At 43.6% G+C, this 26137-nt stretch overlaps 1 protein-coding gene across 1 annotated transcript in view; it reads right to left on the minus strand.

Annotated features, from left to right (window-relative positions):
- Window positions 1-4421: 4421 nt before the first annotated feature.
- The window catches only part of unc5b (unc-5 netrin receptor B), an 83836-nt gene continuing 62120 nt past the window's right edge, over window positions 4422-26137 (minus strand). The window contains exons 3-18 of the mRNA XM_073482330.1: window positions 21611-21841; window positions 21161-21304; window positions 19788-19891; window positions 17113-17293; window positions 16751-16918; window positions 16157-16321; window positions 12689-12721; window positions 9473-9667; window positions 8739-9104; window positions 8544-8631; window positions 7964-8138; window positions 7639-7878; window positions 6496-6645; window positions 5786-5950; window positions 5511-5689; window positions 4422-4587 (exon numbers count right to left, since the gene is read on the minus strand). Of these exons, the coding sequence (XP_073338431.1) occupies window positions 4422-4587; window positions 5511-5689; window positions 5786-5950; window positions 6496-6645; window positions 7639-7878; window positions 7964-8138; window positions 8544-8631; window positions 8739-9104; window positions 9473-9667; window positions 12689-12721; window positions 16157-16321; window positions 16751-16918; window positions 17113-17293; window positions 19788-19891; window positions 21161-21304; window positions 21611-21841 (2750 nt within the window). The remainder of the gene's footprint in view (window positions 4588-5510; window positions 5690-5785; window positions 5951-6495; window positions 6646-7638; window positions 7879-7963; window positions 8139-8543; window positions 8632-8738; window positions 9105-9472; window positions 9668-12688; window positions 12722-16156; window positions 16322-16750; window positions 16919-17112; window positions 17294-19787; window positions 19892-21160; window positions 21305-21610; window positions 21842-26137) is intronic.

A 26137-nucleotide genomic window follows, 5' to 3' on the forward strand; every position in this document is an offset into this window, starting at 1 on the left:
AAGTCTTACTGAACTTACTTGATTTCCGGTACAATTTTTCTAAAATAAAAGCACGTTCTTAGAAATTAAATGAATTGAATTGATTAAAACATAACTGGTGATATCTGCATGTGCATGGATATGCATTAAAAGTCAAATGACATGTGTCGCATTGTGGTGACCAAAAATAAACACAATTCAGAGTGAAACGCTAAAATATCCCAATATCCCTAACACATTTTGAGTAGTTGTGTTGCATTTCCTTGATCTTTTAACTACAGATATAAATCATTACACCACCAATACACTGCAGTAGCTTAGAAGTATTTATACTTGGGTGTAATATGTTTTTATTTTTTGTTATGTTTTTTGATTGGAAATACATCCACAATTTTCTCTTATTGCTGTTTTTTTCTTGAAAAGATAAAAGTACACTGAATTATAAAGGTTGCTTATTCATTAATGGTTTATTTAAACTACTAGGCATGTAGAACTTACCTTAAATTGTAAACATTAAAGGATTAGTTCACCCAAAAATGACAAATCATTCATTATCTACTCATCCTCATGTCGATTTCCAACCGTCTTTTTGCATTGCAAAAGGCAATGCAAAAAGCTTATATGTACCAGGAGAGGGCGCCATACCACAGCATATCTATTAGTGAGTTGTTGCTCTTCTCTGGAACATGAAAACAACACGTGTAATAAGGAAGAAGACTAATAATGCTCTTTACAGTCAAACATGAAACGACATGATTTTGTGTCTTTGTCTGGAGACTCTTTGCTCTCCTCGACACGTGAGCAGACACCACTGGACATAAACTAATCTTTATCAAATGAGTCACTATTCAGACATGGAGCCTGTTCAACTGACAGCTGCTGAACTGCTGTTACACCCCTGCAACAACAGATATAATTTTGCAGGACCAATCTGCACCAATTTCACACTCAAAAATGTTTTTTCTCCATTCCACCACAAGCCTAAAATCAAATCCTTGTAGCATACAAATTCTGCAATTATGATTCTCAACATTGATTCGATTCCCTTTTTCACATTTACTTTTAAAATGCACTGCGATGCATTGTAATGTAAGCCTAGATACTGTATGTTTCAATGCACGTGATCACTTTTGATTCTGTGAACTGAGTAACCGCTATAGTCCTTTCACATTGCAAATGCTGTGTGACGTGCATGTGTTGGCATCACATGCAGTGTGTTCTCACAACAGGTTTAACGTGCCTTCAAATAAATATTTTCTCACTGCTAATTTCTTAGTTAACAGGTGACAAAAACATCCTGTGTAGAGGCGAGGGGGTTGGGTTGAAGCTGTAATCTGCTTTTATATACTGCCACTTTGTGTATACAGGTTCAATTAACTCATGCACTGAAGGGTGTGATATCAGTCCTCAATTAGGAGTGCATCTAATGAAACAGGTGCAAAGTATTGCTAGCCATAAAGACCATACTGCAGTGAACACTCACCACAGATGACTCATGGGATATTTGTTCTTGATGTAAGAGTCTAATCTGGCGAATCCCCACTCACCCTGCACTCGTAAAAAAAAAAAAAAAAAAAACTGAGGTAAGCCTACTCGATCTAAATGCCCAGAGTCAATCCTTGAAGACCACTATTAGTGTCTCTAAAACCTTGTTAATTTGAAGGCCGGACAGCCTTCCAGTTAAAAGCTTTCAAAGCTAAATGGACCAAAAGGGTATTTTCCAATGAGGTGTGAGGCAAAGAGGGACGGGTTGAGTAGCTCTGCATTTTCTGAGAAAATGGGGTGTAATTGATAAAATCACAGATGCCATTTAAAGGTGATTTTAGTCCCGACAAGGGGCTGAAAGAAGCCTGCAATTTAGTTTATGGATTTAATGCAAGCCACTCCCACATTGTTTGGTTTTGCAATAACAACATTTAATCCAATAACAACAAAACACACACTGTTGTTAAACTAAGAAATATAATTTATTGCATAAAAATTATATTTAGTTACAGGTAAGAAGGCTAGACGTTTATTTACAATTGGTTCTTTACAGAGATAAAATAATGTCACTGAATCCATTTAGCTTTTTTCGTAAAAATGTCCGTCTTCTTGAACAAAGGCTAAAATCTTCTCTTTGATGGGAGCGAGGTGGAATCCAGTCCAGCTCCAGCATAAATGATCCAACAGGTACTCGAGATAATCTGGACAAATAAACACTGTAGCCTACAGCTAGCCAGTCTCTGTGACAACATTTGAGCAAAGAAAATAGTCCTGCAGTGTTCAGGGGGTCCAAAGTTCTGAACGGTTGTGTTCAGATATTTCCTCGCGGGCAAAGACCTGCAGGGCACGAGTTCATGATGTCAGTCACAACTTGTTTTGTAGCCATTGCAAAGCACTTTGTTGTGTTCTCCCTAATGTGCTTTTTCTGCATTAGCTTCCTTGGTTGGTGATCCGATTCTTCTGATCCAGGAGAACAGCATCATGAAAAAGAAAAGCTAAACCACCCTTAAACCACTTTAAGATACAAAATCAAAACCCTGTCGATGCCCTGATCTGAAAAAATAGAATTACTCTTCCAGGAAACAAAAGAAGTCAAAATGCTTTGCTTTTCTTTTGTACTTGCATAGCACTTACAAAGAGAAATGACAGATCTTAAGCGTGTGCACGCACTGAGTACGCACACCCACCTGCCCAAACATACCCACTCACTCAACACACACGCACACGCACACAAACTTGTGTTTTCAGTTCATTCACACAAAACAGTGACATGACTCACTGCTGAAGAGGAGGGATACTGCCTGTGTTTTGGTTTTTGTGGTTTCAAAGATATGAACACTTTTTCTTTTTTGCTTTGAGGAGACAAACAGACTTGATAACACACAGAACTTAAGTCATGAAAACAGCATTTCGATTCCCGTCGGACAAGAGCTGACAGAACAATATTGATAATGCAAATAGCTCGAGGACCCTGACCACAAAGCAGGCGGCTTAGTAAAAAGGTTAACAATATGTTATAAAAATGAACCAGGGGAGACATGATGAGTTACAGGGCGTTGGATGGACACATGTTGAATAGATCAAAACATAATGCAGTTTTTGTTGAGGTAAATCTGATGGTCCCTTGCTGCCGAGTTGATTCAAACCATTTTGAAATCTTCATCTCTGAACAGTTCCAGCAAAGCAAAACGCCTCCAGTGTTTTCACCTGGACATGTGACCACCGCTAGTCATGTTTTACAGATCATATTTTTTACATTTTGAATTAAAAATAACAAATTAACATGGTTTTGTTATTCACAACTGAGACATCCACTGTGCACCTAACTCTGCCTAGAATCAAAAATACAGCATCTCAGTAGCCTGAACAAGCACAGATGATAGGACAGCTTCTATATGCATATAACAGCAATGAAAAAAAAAAAAATCCACAAATATGGATAATAACTTAAAGAGCGTTCCCCAAAGGAAACTTTTAAGGGATGACCAGAAAAGCTCTCCTGCAGTTTATTCTCAGCAGATCGGAGGAGTGTGGCAGAGCGATAGAGGAATGCGAGGAGAGATGAAAGAGAAACACCCCTGTGAGTCGGAATGATATGCCAAGGCTTTGAGGCATTTGTTGGTACAATATAAAGAGTCAGTCCGTCTAGTTATCTGCCAATTCTTAAACAAACTTCGCAATTACCCCCCCACCACCACCACCACCACCACAAAAGAAGAGGCATCTTTTTATTTTTCCGCCCAGAGCGATGTGCTCGAACCCTCAAACCTCGAGGGTTGGGTCCTGATTTTGAGTCGGAGCAGCCGGACAAGAAATCCTGGCCCGTCTGATTCAGAGGTGGTTAATGACCAGTTTGTCTGTAGCCTGAGGAGGTTGCAGACAGGTCGGCGCTGCCTGTCATTCACTGCACACGCAGAATGACGATGGAGAAATCAAAAGCCCCCTGCCATGAGGTGAGATGGTGTCAAATCATGCACTTTCATGCTGCTCGGGAAACACATGTTATCCCCTGTTAGCGTTTGTGTGTTTGTTTGGGCTTGAATATATGGATTTTTATTGTTTCTCCCAAAGCTTTGTTATTTATATACAAGAATAATATCATTCTCAATCTTTTGAAGAAGACAGTCAACACCGCGTATGACAGATGACTTAACAGCCAGTTTTACGCCTTCGTACCCTCAAATTGGTTTCACGTCTTGCAGATGCAACATTGCTTTGGAGGATTCAAGCTGAATCAGGTTAGCAGTTATCATGGGACGGCCCGCGTGGGAATGGGTGAGTGTGTAGCTACAGTGGCTGAAGACAGAGATGAGGCAGAGGTAATACAGCACATGTGAAAGGAACCAAAATGCTCTGTGGGCTCGTGATTTGTGCCAGGGTGTGCATATTCATTTCATCACGGTGGTGAGATAAAAAAAAAAAAAATGTCTTGCTTGCTCTCTGGTTTCCTTGACCAATCAGCAATCCCCATCTGTTGTCATGACAACTAGCACCTCACTTTTGCCCATCTCTTCCAGCGCGGTCGCCAGAGATACCAGGTCTGCGTCAGCTTGGTGACAAGCTTCCCATAAGTCCAGCAGAACACCTGTGGGGCTGGGCTTTGTTGCAAAGTAGTTCAAATACCTGTGGAGAAGAAAGACGAGGCAGGACGTAAAGAAAAAGCCAAGGTGATTATAAACGTTTTTAAAGGGACAGTTCAACTAAAAATCAAACATTCATATATTTCCTCTTGCCTGCCATTTATCCTTTCAGACTCTTGTGGTTTTCTGATTGTCTTTCTAGGAACTACACCCGCCAACTGCATCACCATGCTGAAAGAAGCGTGCATCTACTTGTAACTGTAACGTAAGCCAGCTAAGTTAGCTTTACTTAGCTTTGCCTCTTGTCCATTAGTAGAGGCACATTTCCTTCTGTGCAGTGATGGAGAAAAAAAGTAGTTCCTACATGAAACTGCTCACATCAAGGTCTGTGGATTTCAAGTAACTGAGTCATGATTTCTGAAAAGAGACACTGCTGATGGGTTTTAATGTATAAAAAAGCCTAATGCAGGCCAGTTCCATTATATTTGAGAGAAGGCCGACATCTCTTAAACTCAGCAACTCACACCAAAAATAGACAATGTGGATAAATAGCACTACAGGTAAGAGGAAAAATATGGATTTTTTTTTTTTTGGGGTGAATTGTCCCTTTGAGTCATTCATACAGTTTGTTACAAACAAAAACAAACTGCCATGTTTCACAAGGCAGGATTAGCTACTTAGCAAGAAGAAATATCTCAAAAATAAAAGCATGGCTGCTGAATCATATTCCTGAATTTAATATTCAACTTATAGAACAAACAAAAAACATATACTTTACTTTTCACAGTTTTTTAAATTTCTGCTCATGTTAACACCAAATCATAACCCCAACACAGCTAAACCTCAGCCAGTGAACAATCTTCTGAGTTATCACTCGACAATAGGACGAAGTACCAACACTGGACTCTACAGCTAAAGCGTGACCAAAACTTCCTGTCACACACAAACACGTGAGGCAGATCTGACCTGTCAAAGCCTAGACTGCGTGCCAGTAGTCTCCAGTCACATCCTCGAGCACTGGGTGCATCCAAGCTGGCACAGATCTTCTGGCGGATGGAGTCAGGCAAGCGAAAGGCGTAGGGTCCCACTTGAGAGGAAGGCAGGCAGCTGCCTCCTGAGGGGAGGGGCGAGTGCGGCGGTAGAGTCTGGATTGACAGAGAGGGTGAGAAGAACTTTTGTATTTCTTGGCATCGCTGTGTGGCTTTTTTTTAAATCTGTGTTATTCAAGTTGTCACCATTACCTCCTGAATATCCGTGTGCAGCTGGAATATCTGTCCCTCCCCTTCCACCTGTCGGACACAGATTTTGCAGGCGAGCTGCGACACCGCCAGGCTGCCTCTCTCCAGGCTGAAGGTGCAGTGCAGGGGTCTCTGACTGCCACTCCAGATGTGATAGAACGGGATCTCCTGTTCACAGAGAAAAACGCTAAGAAGCTAAAACAAATACTCTGCACTTTGATTAAAGTGGCTTCGTCCTGAGCCGCACAATCAGGAAGGATCTAGAACACGGTTTCCATTCAAGGGGAGTGCAACATGCTTTATTTTGATATTGGGTGTTTCCACCAACTGGGTACCCATGTGTCAGAGGACAATTTATTTCTAAAGTGCACTGTCCATAAATTAGGGCCACTATCTGATTTCCTGTTTATTTATTCAGGGAGGGTTCGGACTGCAATCTCGCTGCATCCGCCGAGAGAATGCAGCAGAGGGTTGGGATGTTTACAACAGCAGTGAATTGAAAGTCCTCTTGCTGTATTTTGCGAGAAAACAGGCGTTATACTGAAGTGAATGAAGAGGTTGTCAGACTGCAGTTTTTGCCTCAGAGTTTTTAGTTTTTAAGTAATCAATAGTTTGATTAAATTCAGAAATTCTGATGATTGCACTCCGACATCAACATATATCAACACTACATTTGCTGCTATCTAGTACTTGCTGCATTTTGAGCGTCTCACCTGATACTTTGCCAGAAGTTTGCTTCTCCAGTGATTGTGCGGGATGTCGTGGATGGACAGGCGCAGGTTGTGGTAGCTGTCTTTGAAGAGCAGTGGCTTGGGATCCTCCAGCAAAACTCCCCCTAGACTCCTCTCCAAATCCAGCACCTCCTGCACAGAGGAGGAGGAGAGAGACAGACAGGCTTAGGGATATAGTCGTTTTATTATGGTTTTATCATTTCAAAACGTGCTTTCAAACACACTTAATTAAAATGCCTTTTGCATTCTCTAAGTTGCTGTCTCCAAGTGGAAATGTGTGAGAGCTAACAGTCTGAAAGCTGTTTGAACTTTGGCAGCCAGAAATCATGTAATGTGATGCCAGTGAAGTGCACGGAGCACGCTCGTGTTTACTGCCACGGCTGGTGTGTGAACACTTTCTGCAAAAGCGAAATATTTAACGTCAGCAAGTCCAACTTTGTCTGGATGGAGTGCGCGCTTGCTTATAAACCATATTCAGAGTGTGGCCATCTTCCTCTGACATCACGCTCACGGTGGGAAGCTTCCCAGTTTACAAGAAACTGAAAACATGATGGATAGTGAAAATCTGGAGGGATATTGGGATCATCACACATCTTGGACACATTTATTTAAGCTTGAATGTGTAACGCTCTGGATGTAAACAACATAAATGTTAAATAGGAAGTGGTTGAATGCTAATGTTAGCTAACAGGTATCAAATATGGCCCTCAGGATTTCCACTATCCTTCAACTTTTCAGTGGCTGTTTGATACAAGATACGATTACTACGAACTGTTACATAGAACCTCTTTAACTTCTAGTGCTATCATCCTGTTTCATGGTGTACTTCTGTCTTTGGACAAGTGTGTTATGTTGTAAACCAAGCTGTTAGCTGTATTTTACAACTGCAGCTGACATGGTGGATGTGTTCAATTAAAAGAAAAAGTCTCTCTTTTGCAGCTTAAAGTGAATTACCAGTAATGCACTTATTAATATTCACAGCACTTCTGTGCAGCCAGATTGATTTACACATCAAAGTGAAAGAAAGAAAGGCAGTTGGATTGATAGGCAAGAAGAAGATGGGGAACACGTAAAGAAGAGAGGTAAACAGACACAGACAGAGCGTGGCAAACACATGAGCAGCACCTTGAGTGCATGTGGAGTGTCATGGATGCAGTAGATACGGAGGCTGTAGTCCAGGGACAGGCAGGGTGCTCTTGGAGCAAACAGCGCCAGCTGCAGGCGTTTGCAGGCGGGCTGTGGAGGGCAGGACTGGCCCACCAGGCCGTACGTTCCCAGCTGCTCCATGAGAACGTGACAACACTCCTCTTCCAGCTGCAAGTAGCACGGAGACGACAAAGTCTCCTCTCCTACTGTCAGCACCTCCTGAAAAATAAGAAGTCAAAGTTCAATGATGCCACTTCACTCAATAAAATGACCATTATTTGGTACCAGTCAGAGTCTGTCTCACCTCCCATGCCCCTTGGTGCGTCTGTGTCTTGAGTGTGAGTGTCCAGTCAGGTGTAGGTGTGTCTAGCTGGGCACAATGGGGCAAAGTAAGAACCACAGGACGATTCAGCAGCATACCGGATGGGCCGCAGCTTACCACAGGACTTAGTACAGTCTGACTGCCTTCAGAGGGTAGCCTGTAAATGTCACACACACATACACACATATAAAGATGGAGACCACCGTGCGTTTGCAACAGTTGCCAAAACATCACACTTCACTTATTAAAGAACATTTAAGGCCGCGACACGGTTTGGAACATGCCGGCATTGATGTATTTGAGGCACACTGAATGACAAACTTCCAGAAAATTGGCAGGAAATGAATCCAAGCCAATTTGAGAGGAGAAGTTGAGACAAGATCATCCGTTTTTTTTATCCTCAGAGAAAGTGATAGAACTTCCAAATCAACTTCAAGCGGTTCGCAGTGGGTGAGCCTTGCATGCGAAAACTTCTGATTGAGGTGAGAATGAGGTCTATTCTGCCTCGTGGTTTGCGAAACAAGACGAGTGAAATGGAGGAATAAAGATGAAGGGCACTCACGTCGTTTTGTCCCACTTGTTGATAATGAGGTACATCTCATAGAACTTCCCCTGGGGGATCGTACCAGGGGGGACCAGCAGACTCACACCTATTGGAGAAAGGTGTCGTGAGTCGTCTTGTGTGTGATTAAATGAACACGCCATCTGGGAATTTTAATTTTGGTTTCACTTGCATGTGAAATGTGATATATGGTACCTGTATTGGGGATGGTGAGGCGTCCTCCCAGATTACCCAGGGTGGTGCTGGTGCTCAGCCCAGGCTCTCTGGACAGGGTGTGGCTGTGGTAGTCGCGCTCTCTCCCCACCGTACCCACCGACTTCAGGCTGAGAATCTCCCCGTCTGAGCACATGTCCGCAGGGAGCTCCAGGGAGGAGAGAGTGGACGAGTTATACACCTTGATTTTGAGACTGGGCAGCGGGTCCAGCAGTGGAGAGGTGGTCATGGGGATTTTGTGGGGGCTGTCGTTGACCCCCTGCTGCAGGGAAAAGAGCGGCCCGCGGAAAGCGCCCGCTGTGGCTGTGAGATCCGGAGGAGCCGAGGGATGCAGATGGTGGGGGTTATCTGTGGAGAGAGGAGACGTTCTCTTATCACCAGAAATGACACAGGCAGAGCTGAGAGTGCTAAAAGTGACGCGAGTGAAATGGATTAATGTTGCTAATTAATATTTGATGGCGAGAACAAGAGGAGGAAATCCATGACAAATGCTTAAAGTGTAAAAAATGTAACGCGGCAAAGAATGGAGAATTGACTCGGCGAGAGGAGATAATGGTTAAAGAGAATTAATTTATGGGATGATATAAATAGCAGTGTGATAATGAAATGAATCGTGAAGAAGTCCTTCTATGAAGATGAGTAACAATAAGACAAGTTGTGAACATAAACACGATGATTAATTATGTGTGTGAGTGTGTGTGAGTGTGTGAACCCACCCTGTCTGGGAGGCTTGTAATTGCCCGGGTGGAAGGCAGCGGTGAGAGCAGATGAAGAGTCGGTGATGTCTCCGTGGAGATGGCGGCATCTGCGGCGATATGCGAGCACTCCCACGCACAGCACCAGGATCACACACAGCAGCAGGGCCCCCACCAGACCAGCGTAGACCGCTACACCCATACCTGGGGCCAGCGCTGAAAGAGGGACAGAAGGTCAGACGGTCAGGACGTCGTAAAGAGCAACATGTGGGAACACACGGATGCAAATGCAAGGGAGACACAAGAGGGAAGGAAATACAGTTCAGCTGTAGCAGAATGGTGCATAAATGTGTTATTTTAGCTCAAGAAGTGATTAGTTGATTAAAGGATTAGTGATCATCAGAATATGTAAAACAATTTTGATAATCCATTAATCTTTTAAATCACTTTTTCAAGATTAAATTACAAACACTTGCTGGTTCCTGCTTTCTTAAAATGTCCTGATTTTCACTGTAAATTTAATATCTTTGGATTTTGGATCGGACAAAACAAGCCAATACTAAGACGTCACCTTGCGCTCTGGGAGAGTACATGATTAACAGAAATTTAATCAGTAGATTAATCAAACATTTAAATAATCAGTGGTTGCAGCCCTTTTTTTTTTTTTTTACAAGGTCAGCCAAAGTTGAAATTGAAATCTTCAAGTATAGGTTCACAAGTCTGTCTTAAAACAATACTGACATGACCATATGTACAATATATTGAATGAGTTATTGGTCGCTATAATTGTTCCTCCTGTCCACACCGGGCTTGATGAGTTCCCCTTCCTAACATGATTCCCGTGATCCAAGTTCAGCTGAAGAAGCTGACGTGAGCCTTCAGCAGCCTGAGGAAGTTGACTCATTTGGTATTTTTGGTGCTTAATTCCCTTTTTGTGTCACTTTCACACTATCACAGCTCAGCAAGGCAACAGTGTCAGGGAATTAAAAATAGTTAATTAAGCACTAAAAAAGACTGTGACTTGAGAAAATACTAGAGATCCACAGATCTGGGGGAGTTAATGATCTTATTAGATGGATCAGCCATGATGTGAGCAATCCACATTAAATGGAGTTTCTTTGCTAAAGATGCAATGCGTAAGAATTAGCATAGTGTCTAAGGTCATTCCAAACAAATAGGACGTAGCATATCAGCAGAGTAACCGCAAATTGCTGCTAACTCTAGCTGCCATTAGCTAGTTAGCTCAGTTAGCCGTGCACTTAGTGGTCCTGACTGGGAGTTCAGATTATTACAAGACAGGATGGGTCAGGGCTAGCTGGTTAACATGCTAACTAACACAATACATAGACTGTCTCTGATATAACGTTAAACCTGCTATTACTGTTACCTCTTGTTTTTTTTCTTTTTCTTAATTAATTCTTACATACTGCACCTTTAATGTCATCATAAAATCATCACTCATCATGTGCCCTGTTGCATAAACATGATTCTAATTATCCCATTCAGTGGGATGTACAATTTTAAGAGTTAGGGAGGAGAGCGATTCATTGCCAGTCTGAAAAAAGGAATGATTACGGTGACTGAAAGCTCTGTCGATCAAAAGAAAATTAATTGCCAACTACTTTTGGAAACGAATAATCATTTTAGTCTTTTTTCAAGCAAAAATGTCAAACATTTATTGGTTTCGGCTTCTTAAATTTGAGGCTTTGCTGCTTTTCTTTGCCATTTATGATAGTGAAAGAAGAGTCTTTGGGTTGTGGACTGTTGGTTGGACAAAAGAAGCAATTTAAAGACGTCACTTTGGGCTCTGTTAGGAGCATTTTTGACATTTAAAGACTAAACGATTAACCGATTAATCTTGAAAATAATATGCAGATGAGCGTGAGCCGTTTAACGTTTGGTGGATTTGATTCAAGCTAAAGATAAATCTTGTTCAGTTAAAACAGATCACACATTATTCATCAGCTCTGCCCGGCCTGCAGGGAGCACATCCCACAACAAAAGTTGGCATGGGTTGAAGTGAGGTGGGTTAAGGGGGAGGTGGTTGGCCAGAATTTCACCTGCTCCCCGCTGGGCCGGGCTGCTGGGTGATTGTTTGTGACTGGTCAGCAGGCACACCACCACGGCCTGCTTCAGCCCAGACTCCCCAACACTAGCAGAGCCGTACCCAGCCCAGACACGTGAGCCAGTCACACCACAGCAAGAAAAAAGAGGAGAAGACAAGGAGCGAGGTTGGGCGGGAGACAATGAAGAGCTACAAAGACGGAGTAGACAGGCCGGATAAACAGAGGAGGAGGGAGCTGCAGGAGAGGCAATTTGGCAAAAAGGGATAGGAAGGAGTTAGATAAGGTTGTGATTTGTTGAGAGGACAGACGGATTATAAGTGTGGCGAGGAGGAGAGAGGAGATAAGGGTGGCTGTGCTTGAGGAAAAGGCCCGTGTTGAAAGAGCAGGCGAGAAGTTGGGAGAAAACCGCTGAACACTACAGAGCTGCAGCGAGAGCAGAAGAAAGAGAGAGTGGAGGAGAGGAGAGGAAAGCCGGAGGCTGGCAGAGGAGAGCTCCTGTGCTCACGTGCCGCGATGGAACCGAATCCGACAGCCGTCCGCACTTATTACCACAAACGGAACAATAGCGAATTAGGTGCATTACCTCCGCTGCTCTCCCCTCAGCCTACGTCGCATTGAGCTAGAGGAATTAGAATCACTTCACATGTAAACTAGTCAGGCGGAAATCAACTGTTTTTCTCCAGCAAGTGATTCCAGCTCAGTCTCAACTTTGAGGGCCGTCATTTTGCTACTCCACTGCGTCTCGTTCGTGCAACTTTTTGTGCAGTTTGTCCAATTATTCAATCTGATAATCCATTTTGTTTTTGCAATTGTACCTTCTTTGTTCTTCAGTCCGCAGTTGCAGCAAGCTGTTATGTAAATGATCCAACGTGCGAACACGGAGCCAGCTCAGAAACCTATGTTAGGCTTAGTCAACATGCCAGACAGGACAGGATAACAACACTCATAAGCAGGCCGGACAAGAAGGTGAGGCGCGTCTTCAATGAACTCGATCTGGGATGACAACAAAGCGCGGATAGATGGGCTCGACACAAAACGCCGCCGCTCGCATTCAGCCCCACGTGCGAACACAGATGTTAGGACTCATCATGTGTATGAGCACACAAGACGGACAGACACACACACACACACAGTATGAAGCAGAGTGAAGTCATGGGGGAGGTGAACTTACGATGGCTTGCATGTTCAATAGAAATCTTTTTATCTGTTTGAACAGGAGAAAAAACAAGAGAAGAAGAAAAGAAAAAAACAACACAATAAAAATGGATGGACTAGTCGTTATGCAAATGAAAGATACAACATAATACAAAGCAGAGAGTAAACAACAGCTCATCAATATGAAAATAGAAATGTAAACATAAAAGAGCAGGGAAACAGTTCACATCTAAGAAATAATAACCTAAAAATGTGTGAATGCGTGGCACTGTGGGATGAGGTTCAGCGTAATTGTTTACATAATGCCCAAGGAATAAAAGTCTATTAGAAATGACTGCGGAAGAGATTAGGATCATTGGGATGAGAGTTAAAGACAGTTCTGAAAATGAACAAGGACGCTGGTGTTGTGCGGTACACGAGGGAGACTGAAACAGTCCCGTTATACAGCCCACAGGGTGCATTATCACTTTCATCCTATGAAGAGAAAAAACACATCCTGACGGGGCCAATCTTTTCCAAGATAACACCAACGTGAATCATCCCTGAGTGGTCTGATGAATATCAAAGCCATCTTTCAGGATCCTGTCACTCACTACAGCATGAATCTCAAACCAAATAACCTTCTCTCCCAAGCATCGTCAAAACGCCAAATGGATTCCCCGACTTTACCTCTCATCCAATAGCATTTAGAAGCGACTAGGAGCCAGTGAAGATGATGGTTTGCGGTGTCTCAAAGCATTTTAACATTTACGACTGAGGGTATTTAGCCGATCCTCAGAGGGGATTAACAATGAGTGAGGCGATACAGTCTGATTCTGTTGTATGATTGTCTGAACTAGGGATGCGCTGATTGTAGAGCTCTGGGCCAACACTGATGTTTAACCCTCAAAGACCTGGACCTCTTGTACTGATTATTATGATTCAGAGGAGAACATGCTTTAATAATCAAAAAACACATCAGTTTCTTCATCCTGTCCAGCTGCAGCACTGTATCCCCTCTCTGTTTTAGCTCCTGACACACGTCTGAACCAACACCGCTCACCGTGTCCCCAGTCGGCTCTATCGTGTTTCCAGCTTTCAGTTAGAGTCACTTCTACCGTGAATATAGGCATAAATTATGCAAATGTGTGTCATGGTGATGTAGTGTGATGTCAAGAAGTCATGGAATTAAAGGTGAGACTTCTGACGAGGCGTTTCAGTCACTTCTGGAGCAGTGTTTACTGTGGCAGTGATGAGCTTCTGTTGTCGCAGACGTTGACCTTTTTATCTTTCAAGACCTTTTACATGCATAAGCACCTACAGTATATAACACCCTGTAAGAAAGGGAAAAAAGACTTCTATATGTATTTTTGTCTACATCTGACCTTTCCTTAGCCAAGGTAGAGCCATTAATTATCATCCCCTATGTATTATCCTCTGTGTTTTTCAGTGAAAAACAGGTGTACTGTACTGTAACGTTCATTTACTGACCATGTAGATGTGTCCAAAAGAAGTTCTTTGAGTAAATAGAAAGGTTATTAAATCATAACAGAGGACAAGTCAAGCAAGAGGGTCTTTTTTCAGAGAAATATATTATTCATTGATCTTGAACCACAAAAGCAGCTTGGCTACAAGCATTGCCCATCAGCCCAGAGGGAGAAACTACATGGGCTTCCTTGATGAATCAGTGCAGCAGGACGTGACGGTGTAATCATGTTCAACACTACCAAACGAGACATGTGTGATGTTTTAAAAGCTGAGAAACTCTGTTGTACATTCGTTTTTAGCACAGCATATGGATACACTAGACATTTTTATCTGCCGGCTGTCTAAAAAAGAAAAAGAAAAATTCGACTGATGCTGATACCGACGTTTATTATTGTTGTCTAGCCGGACTACCAGGGGAATGATGGCGTTTACATCACTAGCACAGGAGCTTTGGAGAAAGAGGTGTTCAGGGCTGGGGCTAGCTGGTTAGCATGCTAACTTCAGTGGATGTCTCCTCATCACAAAACATAGACATCCTCGACATATTTATTTTGTTTTCATTTATTATTATTTCTTCACATTCTTACATATTGAAGCTTTAATAAAACCTTCTTTCGCGTGAATAAGATTGTTCTTTTTTCAAAAAGGAACTGCTTCCAAAGCCTTCTCATCCAGCTATACAACTACCTACTCAATGATAAAAAAATTTCAATACTTTCATCGCCTTACAATCTGTTGGCAGCGATGACACAAGCTAATAACTCATAAATGTGCCAACGCAACATTGATGTGACTCATCAGATAAACATCAGTCACTGCCATCGATGAGTGTCATTTTATTTACCGATAGCAGACAACAAGGCGAACATCAGCCGATAAAAATCAGTGCATCCCAATTAGGAGCACAAACAGTCGTCGTGTCATCAGGACAATTTGTGCTCAGATTGGTCACATTATGTGCTGGGAAAATAAATAAGTCCGTAACCTGTAGTCTGCCAAGTGACACATTTACAGATTTTCTGCAGCACACTGCCTCCCATCTTCCCCCTCTGTCAGAGCCACTCGAGTGCATGTTTTCCTGACAGCCCCCTGAGAATGCTCCGCTCTGTACAGCCAAATCACACAGAGTATTTGTCTAATCTGGCTGCTCCATGGAAGCCTGTTTATGTCAGGACTCGTGCGTCCGTCTGATAGAGTTGAAGCGAGGCGTCGCTCTGAGTGTGCTTATGACCCCCTCGTCGCACGTGTGTTTTACGGAGGTTCGTCTGCGTGCGTTGGTCGGCGAACTTGTGTGTATGTGTTGTTTAAGTGTGTGCTTAAGAGCATCTCACTGCCTCTGTGGATGTGCGTCTCTAAGATTCTAATGCGCTGTCAGCTGGATTCCTCCCTGCTCATCACGGGCTGCACATTGGGTGTCAGTGTGAGTCTGACTCACTCTCATATGCTCTTCGCTGTGCTAATTTCTCAACTTGGCCGTGTCATGCTCGCTTCCCACTCGTGTGCTCCCTTAGCCTGCACTTGCTCTCTCCCTCTCCATCTGTGCTCTTTAGATGTGGATCACTTGCCTTCTCTCTTTGTGAACCTAAATTTTGCCTCATGAAACATCTGTCTGCGATTTAGCTGTTTTTCCTTTCATCTCTCTCTCTCTACATCAGCCGCGCTCTCACCAGGCTGCAACGGCTAAACACCTTGGGAATACAGTTCTATACAGAACAGCTTTGAAATGCAATACACCTTGTAAAACTGTGATCTATGAGCCAAATCACCGCCTGCGAGCCTTCCTCTTATCAATTCAACAACCTCCTGAAGCAGCATAGAAAGGGCTTTCAGGGACTTGACCCCTGCAGATACCTACCAAAACACTGTATTCTTTCAGATATTCGCCAGTTAAACTGATTTGCATTAAAGGGCCAACTGAAGAGTTACATTACACCAAGAAATATATACGAGCCAAATACTGACTCTCTTTGACATTTAACAGCCGCCCCAGTTCAAACACTTTGCTCAGGTGACTTACTGCGCGCACACAGCCCCTCGGTGCAGTTTTTGCTCTCCATCATGCTGCCGCTGCAGTGCTTCCCTCCGTTCCTGGGTGGCGGGGCTTGGCACTCGCGACTGCGCCAGTGGGTGCACTCTGTCCCACAGGCGGACCACTTTGCCCACTCCGTCCAGCCGCCGTCCACTGGAACGAGACAGCAGAAAAGTGAGTCACCGGACAGTTTATCACTTCAGGAAGACGGGACGTGATGTTATAGTGCGGCATGACACGTTTCTAATGGCATCATTTCCTTAATCATTCTGTGATTTGTTTTAAATGATTTTGGAGGCAGGGTGGTCTGACACAGGGGCCAAAGCAATGAGCAGCAGAATGGTGTGTGACAGTAAATAAGGTAACACTATGTTCCTGATGTGGATGAGGAGCAGCTCCATGACAAAATGCTTTTCTGTCCTGGTTGGATGAAGTTGTTCTGGAGCTGAAAAACATTTTAAGATCGTCTAACAGCCTTTTTTTGTTCTACACTTCAACATTATGTGGAGGACCACTGCTGAACACCACTTTCTTCATCCTGGTATTTCCTGCAGAATGTCCCGTTCGGGAAATTTCCCTCACCTGGGCACAGCGTGGTGCAGGTCACTCTCTGGAAGGGTGGGCCCTCGCAGAAGGCTCCTCCGTTCAGAGGTGCGGGATTGGTGCAGCTGCGTGTTCGTCGCTGCCAGCCCCGCCCGCACCGAGCGTTACACTCTGACCATTCAGTCCAAGAAGACCAGCCTCCACTCACTGACAGAGACACGACGGGCAAAGTGAGCACCTCAGGGAGTTATAATACCCTGGTCAACTTTAACAGTGACGAAAACACAGACAGCTAAAGCATCCAGGAGCTCTGGTACCCCTACATAGCTAACATTAATCTGAAGAAAGCAGGTTTATCGTCACAAAAAAGAAAGAGAAACGTGTGTGTGTGTGTGTGTTACCATAAACAATGAGAGTGGCTGTGCTGCTGCGTCTTTTGGCCACCACGTTACGAGCCACGCAGGTGTAGTTCGCCGTGTCCGAGAGTCTGGCCTGTTTGATGATCAGGTCGTGATCGATGGTGATCAGGAAGTTGGAGTCCTGCGATGGATCTATGACGTCCTCATTCTTCAGCCAGTCCACCTGTAGAAAGGCACACACACACACACACACACACACACAAACACACACACACACACACACACACACACACACACACACACACACACACACACACACACACACACACACATAAATACAGACCACTCAGGACTTTGTTGTACTGAAAACAAATCCTCATTCTGATGGCACGGTGAGGAAATGACTCGAAATGGAGAACGTAACCATAGCAGCCAAGATTTTAGTTGAACATTTTGAAAAACATCCTCTGTGTTATAACTTTATTGTAATCTTTTGGCAGACGTCACTTCATCAGTCGGCACAAATCAACAGGTGTGTATGCATAAACATGAGTCAGCGCACCACACACACACAGATCCATTCAGCAAACACAGTAAACCTGCAGAGTATTAAGCCATCACGATGCACTTCAATGCTACATGAGGTATTCAGGTGTCAATATTTGATCAGTTAGCTCAAGAAAAATAGAATTTGTGGCTTTTTTTGACCAAACTCTTTTCAAAGTTCAAAGTTCAAAGTCGACTTTATTGTCAAAACTGCAATATGTACAAGACATACAGAGAATTGAAATTGTGTTTCCCTCTGTCCAGACAGAAATAAGAAATATAAGAATATAAAATAAAATAGAAATATAGATCTAAAAATAAAAATAAAAATAAAATATGTACAGCTAAGAGACATTCGGGAATATAAAGTCCGGAGATATAAATAGTGTGGAATAGGTATGTCAGTATTGGGATTGGATATAAATATAGATATAAATATGGCAGTTTGATATAAATATGACAGTATAAAATGGTGTAAACTGGTCTATGACAATGAAATTGTAAACATTCTTACACAGTGCAAATAGATTTTAAAGTGTTTTTGAGTTGTAAAAGTGGCTGGTGCCATGGGGGGGGGGGGGGGGGGGGTCAACAATGTCCATAGTTAGTGGGGGCGGCGGGCGGAGAAGGAGAGGGAAGGGGGGGCAGCGCTGGGAGGGAGTTCAGCATCCTGATGGCCTGATGAATGAAACTGTCTCTCAGTCTGCTGGTTCTCGCTCGGAGGCTCCTCATCCTCCTCCCGGAAGGCAGGAGACTGAAGAGTTGGTGGTTGGGGTGGGTGGGGTCGCCCGCAGTGCTGAGTGCTTTGCGGGCCAGACGTGTGCTGTAAGTGTCCTGGAGGGAGGGGAGGGAGGCACCGATGATCCTCTCAGCTGCTCTTACTATGCGCTGCAGGGTCTTCTTGCAGGATGCAGTGCAGCTGCCGTACCACACAGTGATGCAGCTGGTCAGGATGCTCTCGGTGGTTCCACGGTAGAAGGTTGTCATGATGTGGACTGGTGCTCTGGCTCTTCTCAGTCTGCGGAGGAAGTAGAGGCGCTGCTGAGCTTTCCTGGCCAGTGATGCGGTGTTCCTGCTCCAGGAGAGGTCCTCAGAGAGGTGCACACCCAGGAACCTGGTGCTGCTCACTCTCTCCACAGCAGCTCCATTGATAGTCAGTGGAGGGTGCTGGGTGGGGGCTCTCCGGAAGTCGACAACAATCTCCTTTGTCTTCTCCACGTTCAGAGAGAGATTGTTGTCTCTGCACCACTTGGCCAGTTGGCTCACCTCATCCCTGTAGTTTGACTCATTGTTGTTGTTGATGAGCCCCACCACAGTCGTGTCATCCGCAAACTTGACGAAGAGGTTGGTGTTGTGTGTTGGTGTGCAGTCATGGGTCAGCAGGGTGAACAGTAAGGGGCTGAGCACGCATCCTTGGGGAGCCCCTGTGTTCAGCACGATGGTGCTGGATGCGCTGCTGCCGACCCGGACTGCCTGTGGTCTTCCTGTCCACAGGCAGTCCGGGTCGGCAGCAGCGCATCCAGCACCATCGTGCTGAACACATCGTCCTCACTAATGCATAAAACAAGCAAGTAGCCACAAGCAATACTTTTAGTTTTTATCACAAAACACCTTCTTAAATTGGCTGTTGTGTGCTTTTCGTGTTGCATAGTAACAGGTTATTTAGCCACTAAAAACAACAATAAACCCCGACAGAACGTGAATATTTACTCGAGTCATAAAAATCTGCATTTATGAATAGTTTGCTTTCTTTCTTAATATACTGTTGTACTGCTGTTTTATGAGAGAAATAAAATTGTTTGAAATAGCGCTAAGAAGCTTAGTGTTAAAACATGACACAAAGTGGATTTAAGCGCAGTCCTTTTTTGCTTAGTCGCTTAAATAACAGCGCATATTATTTCTTTTCATTATGGGGGTTTTGGCGTGATGGTGCCACATAGCTGGATGGACTTAAATCTCTCAAACTTCACTGGCTCGCCCTTTACTATGCTCCCTTGTGCATCACGTTTATGTTGGTCTGTAACTGATTATTTATCTCTTGGCTTTGCTATCTTGGCGTGAGATGTAAAGCTATAAAAATTTGAAATGATCCTGAACTATTACTCTTATCAAAAACACAAATGGAAACCTTGAAAAGCAGTGAGAATGAGGATGAGGAGGGTGAGATCTACCTCTGCAGCAGGCATGCCCTCCGGGGGGCGACACTGCAGGAGCACCTCCTGCTCCAGTCGCACCTCCCGCCCCAGCGGCTCCTGCTCAAAGTTCTTCCTCAGGTCTACAGGGGGCGACACAGATGTAGTCAGTTAGTGAAGCTCGCTGTGTTACAGCAGTGACACCCTGTTTATCTTGGTGACATTGGCTGTCACACACACACACACACAAACACACACACACACTCACGCACACCAGGCATAAGCCCCAAAAGCCGCTGTCACTGTGTCGTGTTTTTTTCCACTTTATACCCTCATGCAGTGTGTCAATCACACACTACGCCACACATTACCACGGGGCACTATGATGGAGTGCTCCGGCAAATTCATTTGCATATATACTTAAGCTGACACATATGACAAGCTAAAAGTCGGAAGCATTTGCCCTTCTGCTGTCTCCCTTCCTTCCTTTCTCCATCTCTCTCTCACACACACGTATCCACACTCAGCATGGGATGATATGAAAATTTGATGTCATGATTATCCTGTCAAACATAATTGTGATTAACGATATTACCCTGATAGTCATTAAAATACCCTTAAAAATCTTTCATTTTCAAAAAAGTATTCAAAAAAATAATTACATAAACATTAAACATGATCAATGGAAAGTGAATAAACAACAATTTTGACGTTGTTGTTGATGTAATTTATTAAAGAGATATCTACTGAAGTTAGCATGCTAACCAGCTAGCCTCGGGCCTAAAAACCTCTTTCTCCCTGTGGTCCAAAGCTCCTGTGCCAGCGGCGTAAACACCATCACTTCTCTGGTAGTCCAGCTAAGTCCACAGCTAACTGAACTAACAAGCTAACATCAGCTACAGTTGTGGATGCATAAGGAGAATACAGCTAGCAGCATCTACCTGGTGATACGCTGCCCCTATCTTATGAGAGTTTGAATTCAAGGTGGCCAATTCTTCCATATTGCTCCTTTAAAATTGCACTAAAACATACTGGAATCACTTAACATGCATATTTTTTATAGTGAAAAACAAACAATCAAAGAAACTTAGCTAAACAATAATGAATCATAAGGTGCTCTTGCACAAATAAAGGATAAATAAATGGTGGTAACCTCATTTCCCTGTTGTTCTTTAGTTTGTAGTATTTACACACATCTGATTTAACTTGTTCTTAGGGGGCGATACAATGTGCAAGCCATGCCTTCAGCCAGGGTGACAGGTTTACGGATTTCAAAATAAATCAGGAAACCAATGTAAGACTGTTTGTCAGACATTAATGTGAGGAGTTTCACAGTTATGAATATGAAAATTCAATTTAAAGGGAGTGTTTTTTCTCATCCCAATACACACACACGCAGCCTTGGTACTGACATGCAATGCGGACGTAGGCACGGTTGCTCTTGGTGGTGCCAGCCGAGCTCCAGGCCACACACTGGCACCAGTAGTCCTCCAACCCAAACAGCTCCTCCACCTGGGTCCTGGATACTGAGATGTCCACCTCCCGCACCACCAGACCTGTGAGGAGCGACAGAGGGAGAGGGGGAGGAAGAGAGAAGGAGAGAGAGAGAGATTAGAGGGGCATATTTTTCACAGTGCATATAAATAATGCATTGGCTGCAGGCCAAATGCTGTTAACGTGCACATAAAAGCCTATGGGAGCTAATGGATTATGTAGTTGAAAATGATGTTTGTAATTGAGTATGATGTTTATGTCTGTGAAATACAAGGTGACATTACTACAGTACGTCTGTGTAGTTGTGATTACAGCACACCTCTCAGTGTGTGTGTGTGTGTGTGTGTGTGTGTGTGTGTGTGTAATACCTGTGATCTGGTCCAGGCTCTCTCTGGTGACATGATCGTTCTGATTGACCCATTCTCCGTTACATTTGAAGTAGATCTGGGTGGCAGGGGACGCCCGGCACCGCAGCTGGACCGGCCGGTTCTTCACGATGAAAGCGTCCTCCGGTTCCAGCAGGAATTCTGGGAGAGGTTCTGCCGGCGCTGACGGGAAGGAGTCTGGGAGAACCTCGGCCTCGCTGTAGTCGCTGCTGTCTGAAAACACACGGACAGAAGAGATGAGGATGACTGTCAATACAATGGAAACACCACAATTAAAGAGGCGTAATCGGGCAGCGAGTCTCTCTGCTGCTGTGCGGCTCATCCTGCACTCCGACCTCACTGTTCAGAAAAAAACAAAATGACAAATGTCCCGTGGGGATCAATAAGCTATCCCATACCTGGAGGGAGTATGTGTGTGTGTGACAGCTTGTCATGTGTGTCTCAACGCAGCTTTAGGGCAAGTGTGAAACAGTTTGTCGGCAGCGTTTTGCTGTATGCATCAAGTCAAACCTGTTCACATATTTCAACAGGACATTTAAGCTGCTGACAGTTTGGACTGTAAATGCAGGGGCACGGTGACATTTTCGCCTCCTTGTACCGCCACTAATCTGGTCAATGCAGGCCTCCTACTCTGGTCTCGCTGGGAGAGTCCATGCCTCTCAGCTGGGGAGGAGCGCCGCTGACCTTCCACAGACAGGTCCTGGTGATCGCACATTATCCCTTGACATTTTCCATGTGACACATACCTCTCGGCAACGCTGCCAAGAGCTTCTCCTCGTAGGAAGGACATGGTAGCTCTGACCTCTTCACTCAGAGTCTTATAATGATGGGTGGATCCCAGGCAGTATATCAATGCTGCAATGTTATTGGCTAATATACAGTGGTTTTCAAAGCGTGCTAGATTTCAACAGAAAAATTGTAATTACTGTGACCTATTTTTAAGAAACTTTCTGAAATCGGGGTTGCACTGATAACTTTGCTATGTGCTCTGCCGTTTTTTTTAACATTTCGAGTGTCAGCACATTTACCATACAGATTGTGAAGCCCGTTGAGGCAATTTTTTGTGATTTTGGTCGACTGACTTGACAGTTTCAAGTATCATAATGATGTATAATGATATAATGGCATAAATTGTCAAACACAGCACATCACTTGTTAACCTTTTCCTCCAGCTGTTAGTGCTGCGATCGGGCTGAAAAAATTCAGGTTCAGTCAGACTTGTTTGTTTACAGGGCTGCAGGGTGTCTATAAACTGGACTGTATCTTTGTGTACTTGAGCAAAACACTGAAGCAGACTGCAGAAGAGCCTGTAAAATGACAGCTGCAGACAACAGGGGCCTCATGTATTTCGAAAAATGTTTCATACTTGAACTTCTGCTGCGTTCCAGAGAAGTCAGGTGGTGCAATTTTGTGTACACTTGCCAAAGAGACATCATATTTTTGGGGTCAGTCAAATATTTTGTTCATATTTGGCATCTTGCACCTAGAACGCTTTAAGGTCAGAAGTTCCAACGAGGAAATTCCAGCATCCGACGTTGTCTGGAACACAGCCTTAGAGTCTTAAGATCATTTCTGACAGTGTGCTGATGTTCGACTCATAAAAGATGCTGAGCAGCTGCCTTGCAATTTCCCCCTTATATAATGCCAGCAAAACTGAGACATAGCGAGACATAGAGAAATTAAACTTCCTGGTAGACAAGATGGGGAGAGAGAGGAGATTGATCCAGGGAACACATATTATTAATTGGACTAAATAGCAGGTTGACAAACTAAGCCTAAGTGTGTGTGTGTGTGTGTGTGTCGCCACTGAACATTGTTCATAAAGCTGATTCAAAGTTGTGCACAGGCTCATATGCATCCCGAACTGCAATTCCCCCCACATACTCAACAAGAAAATCACTTCAAACACTTCAATCTAGATTTTACTTAGAGATAAGATCATTTCCACATTAAAGTAAGGTTATATAAACCTACTTAAAAGGCTACTTATCCAAGGTTTTCTGCTTAAGTCATACTTTAAGGGTAACTCCATCAAATATTCACATTAAAGTGTGTTGGCAGGTCTTGGGGAGTAACGCTGTATATGTGAAAAAGTAGTATAAAGCCTTTTGTGACTCCAGAGGAAGCTGCATGTAATCTGATAAAGTGCCTCCAGTGATGTCATTCAGTGGCTAAATTGCATTGTGGGTAATGTGGCTGCCAGGTTTTGTAAGCAGTCCACTGGTCTAGTGTCACACTCCCATAACACTGTCGGACTCATTCTGGACGGTTTAAAAACAAATGATCAAAATCAAAACAGCAGACTGAGAGATTGCCTTTTTTATTCCATGCATTCCCCTTCCTTTTCAAAACCTGGCGCCTACATTACCCACAATGCCTAGCCAACTGAGTGACATCACAGGAAGCAATTTATCAGATTAGGCGCAGCTTCCTCTGGAGCCGCAAAAGGCTTTATACTACTTACACATATGTAGTAGTACTCAAAACTCAAAACTGATTGCAAGACCATTTTATAAATGAGGCCCCAGGAGTGCAGTATAGCTATGATGGTCTGCCTGAAACCTGACACGTGTAGCACAGAAATACAACAACACTATTATAGTATCTTTTAAAAGCCACTATAAATCAGCAGGTAATAGACATGTTCTCTCTCGTTCCTTAACATCACCTACTATCAAACTCTCATCATTACTTTCTGACTTTCCCTCTGAGGTAATCCAGGTTCTTATAAATAGTTAATAGATCTGACCTTCCAATAGAAAACTTTGTTCTGAGTACAAAAAGGATCTAAATTCAATAAGCATTAAATGGAAGACTGGAGCAGAGTGCAGCGGATTGACAGGGTCGGCTCGGGCCAGATGCAAGAAAAAGGTTTGGGCGCATCAAACCCAGTTCACTTCTTCCCTTGACATACTCACACATACTCACACACACACACACACACACATGCAGCCATGGTTAATTGTGCTTTTCTTCCACAGCAGTCTCACAGCATTACAGATTTTAAATCTCATTCTCTACATTTAGTGGATAAAGAAAGAGGTGGGAGGGCAAATGCAGTTGGTTTTCTTCCACTATGAGACTAAAACCAGACAAATTTGCAGCGTTCCGTTTTCAAAATGTATCGAGTCCGACCTGATCAGTTATTCCACAACCAGGGAACAAGAGAATCCACTTAGAAAGATACCATCTCCTATTTTAGGAAAGTGAGCACATCGCCACCCCCCCACCCTCATCCCACTGCTTCCCCTGACAGTCTGTCTGAGACATTAGGGGAAAGCAAAGAAGGAACACGGAGCATGAAGGAAGTGGGAGAGAAAGTTGTGGCACGATTCAAACCGAGGCCAGCAGGGATTCGACAGGACCGTACCATCTTCAGGTGCAGGGACGGTACCATCTTTGAACCCGAAAAAGAGGCTGAAGCGGCGTTGCCCACAGCTCTGAGCCTGGCAGTGCTGTGGCCACAGGACAGGCAGAAAGGCCAACAGCTGCTCCGGGCCTAACAGCCATCCAGGATGAACCCGTCATCCTTAATCTGTCTCTGCCTCTCTCCAGCCTGTCTGTACCGCAAACGCATCCTCGCTCTTCTCTGGTGACTTCCTCTATAAAGACGTTCCAACAACTACTTTTACTCACTACGCCGTGGCCCCAAGGTGAACCCTAACGCGGCAAGCTTTTACACTTTACCCCACCTAGACTCCAGTGCTCCTCAGTTAAAGCAGAAAGGCTGTTCTGGCGATGAGTCAGCGAAGTGTGCTCGCAAATATTAAAGAATGATCACTTGAAACTTTTGGGAGAGAAAATTATTTTTGATTTATTCAGTGTAGTAAACTGGAAAAAACTAAATGAATGAGAGACGATGAACTGAAATGATTAACACATTGTTTTCATGACTCCTTTACACTATTCATTGATCAAATCTGATTTTTTTTTCTTATGGCTTCAGACTGGGTGAGAGAGTATTATGCAACACAGGAACAAATAAATGATAGCTGCAAGATCTTTCGTGCCAACTCTCATGCTTAGTGCCTTATTTTCTCAAAGGATTCCACCTATTTGTTCTTAAAAAAGACAATAAGAGCTTTACAAAGATAGCGTGTATCTTAGCCTTCATAATCCCACCAGAGCTGCTAGCTTCCCCGTATTAACAGGTGTGTTGGTCGTGATATACCACTGAAAAATCACAAAATTACACTTTTAAAGTATGGAAACGCAAAACTATATATCACAATTTTGAATAATTAATTGTGCAGTCTTAATAGCGCAGGACTACAGCGGGACAAGGAGATGTGGACTCTGTGTTTACGTCATTGATGCTTGATGCACACACACATTCAGAGTTGATGGACAGTGTTTCCCCAGATGTCAGACTTTTAATATGAAGATAGCCAAAACTATATTACCATCACAATCTTGTTGTTGCTGTTTACATTCACCCAGATGCAAATAAAAAAAATGCACGACATAGTTATGCATTTATGTATATGAATCACTGTATATATGTTCTGT

Source organism: Pagrus major, chromosome 15, assembly GCF_040436345.1.
Source record: "Pagrus major chromosome 15, Pma_NU_1.0".
Lineage (NCBI taxonomy): Eukaryota > Metazoa > Chordata > Actinopteri > Spariformes > Sparidae > Pagrus > Pagrus major.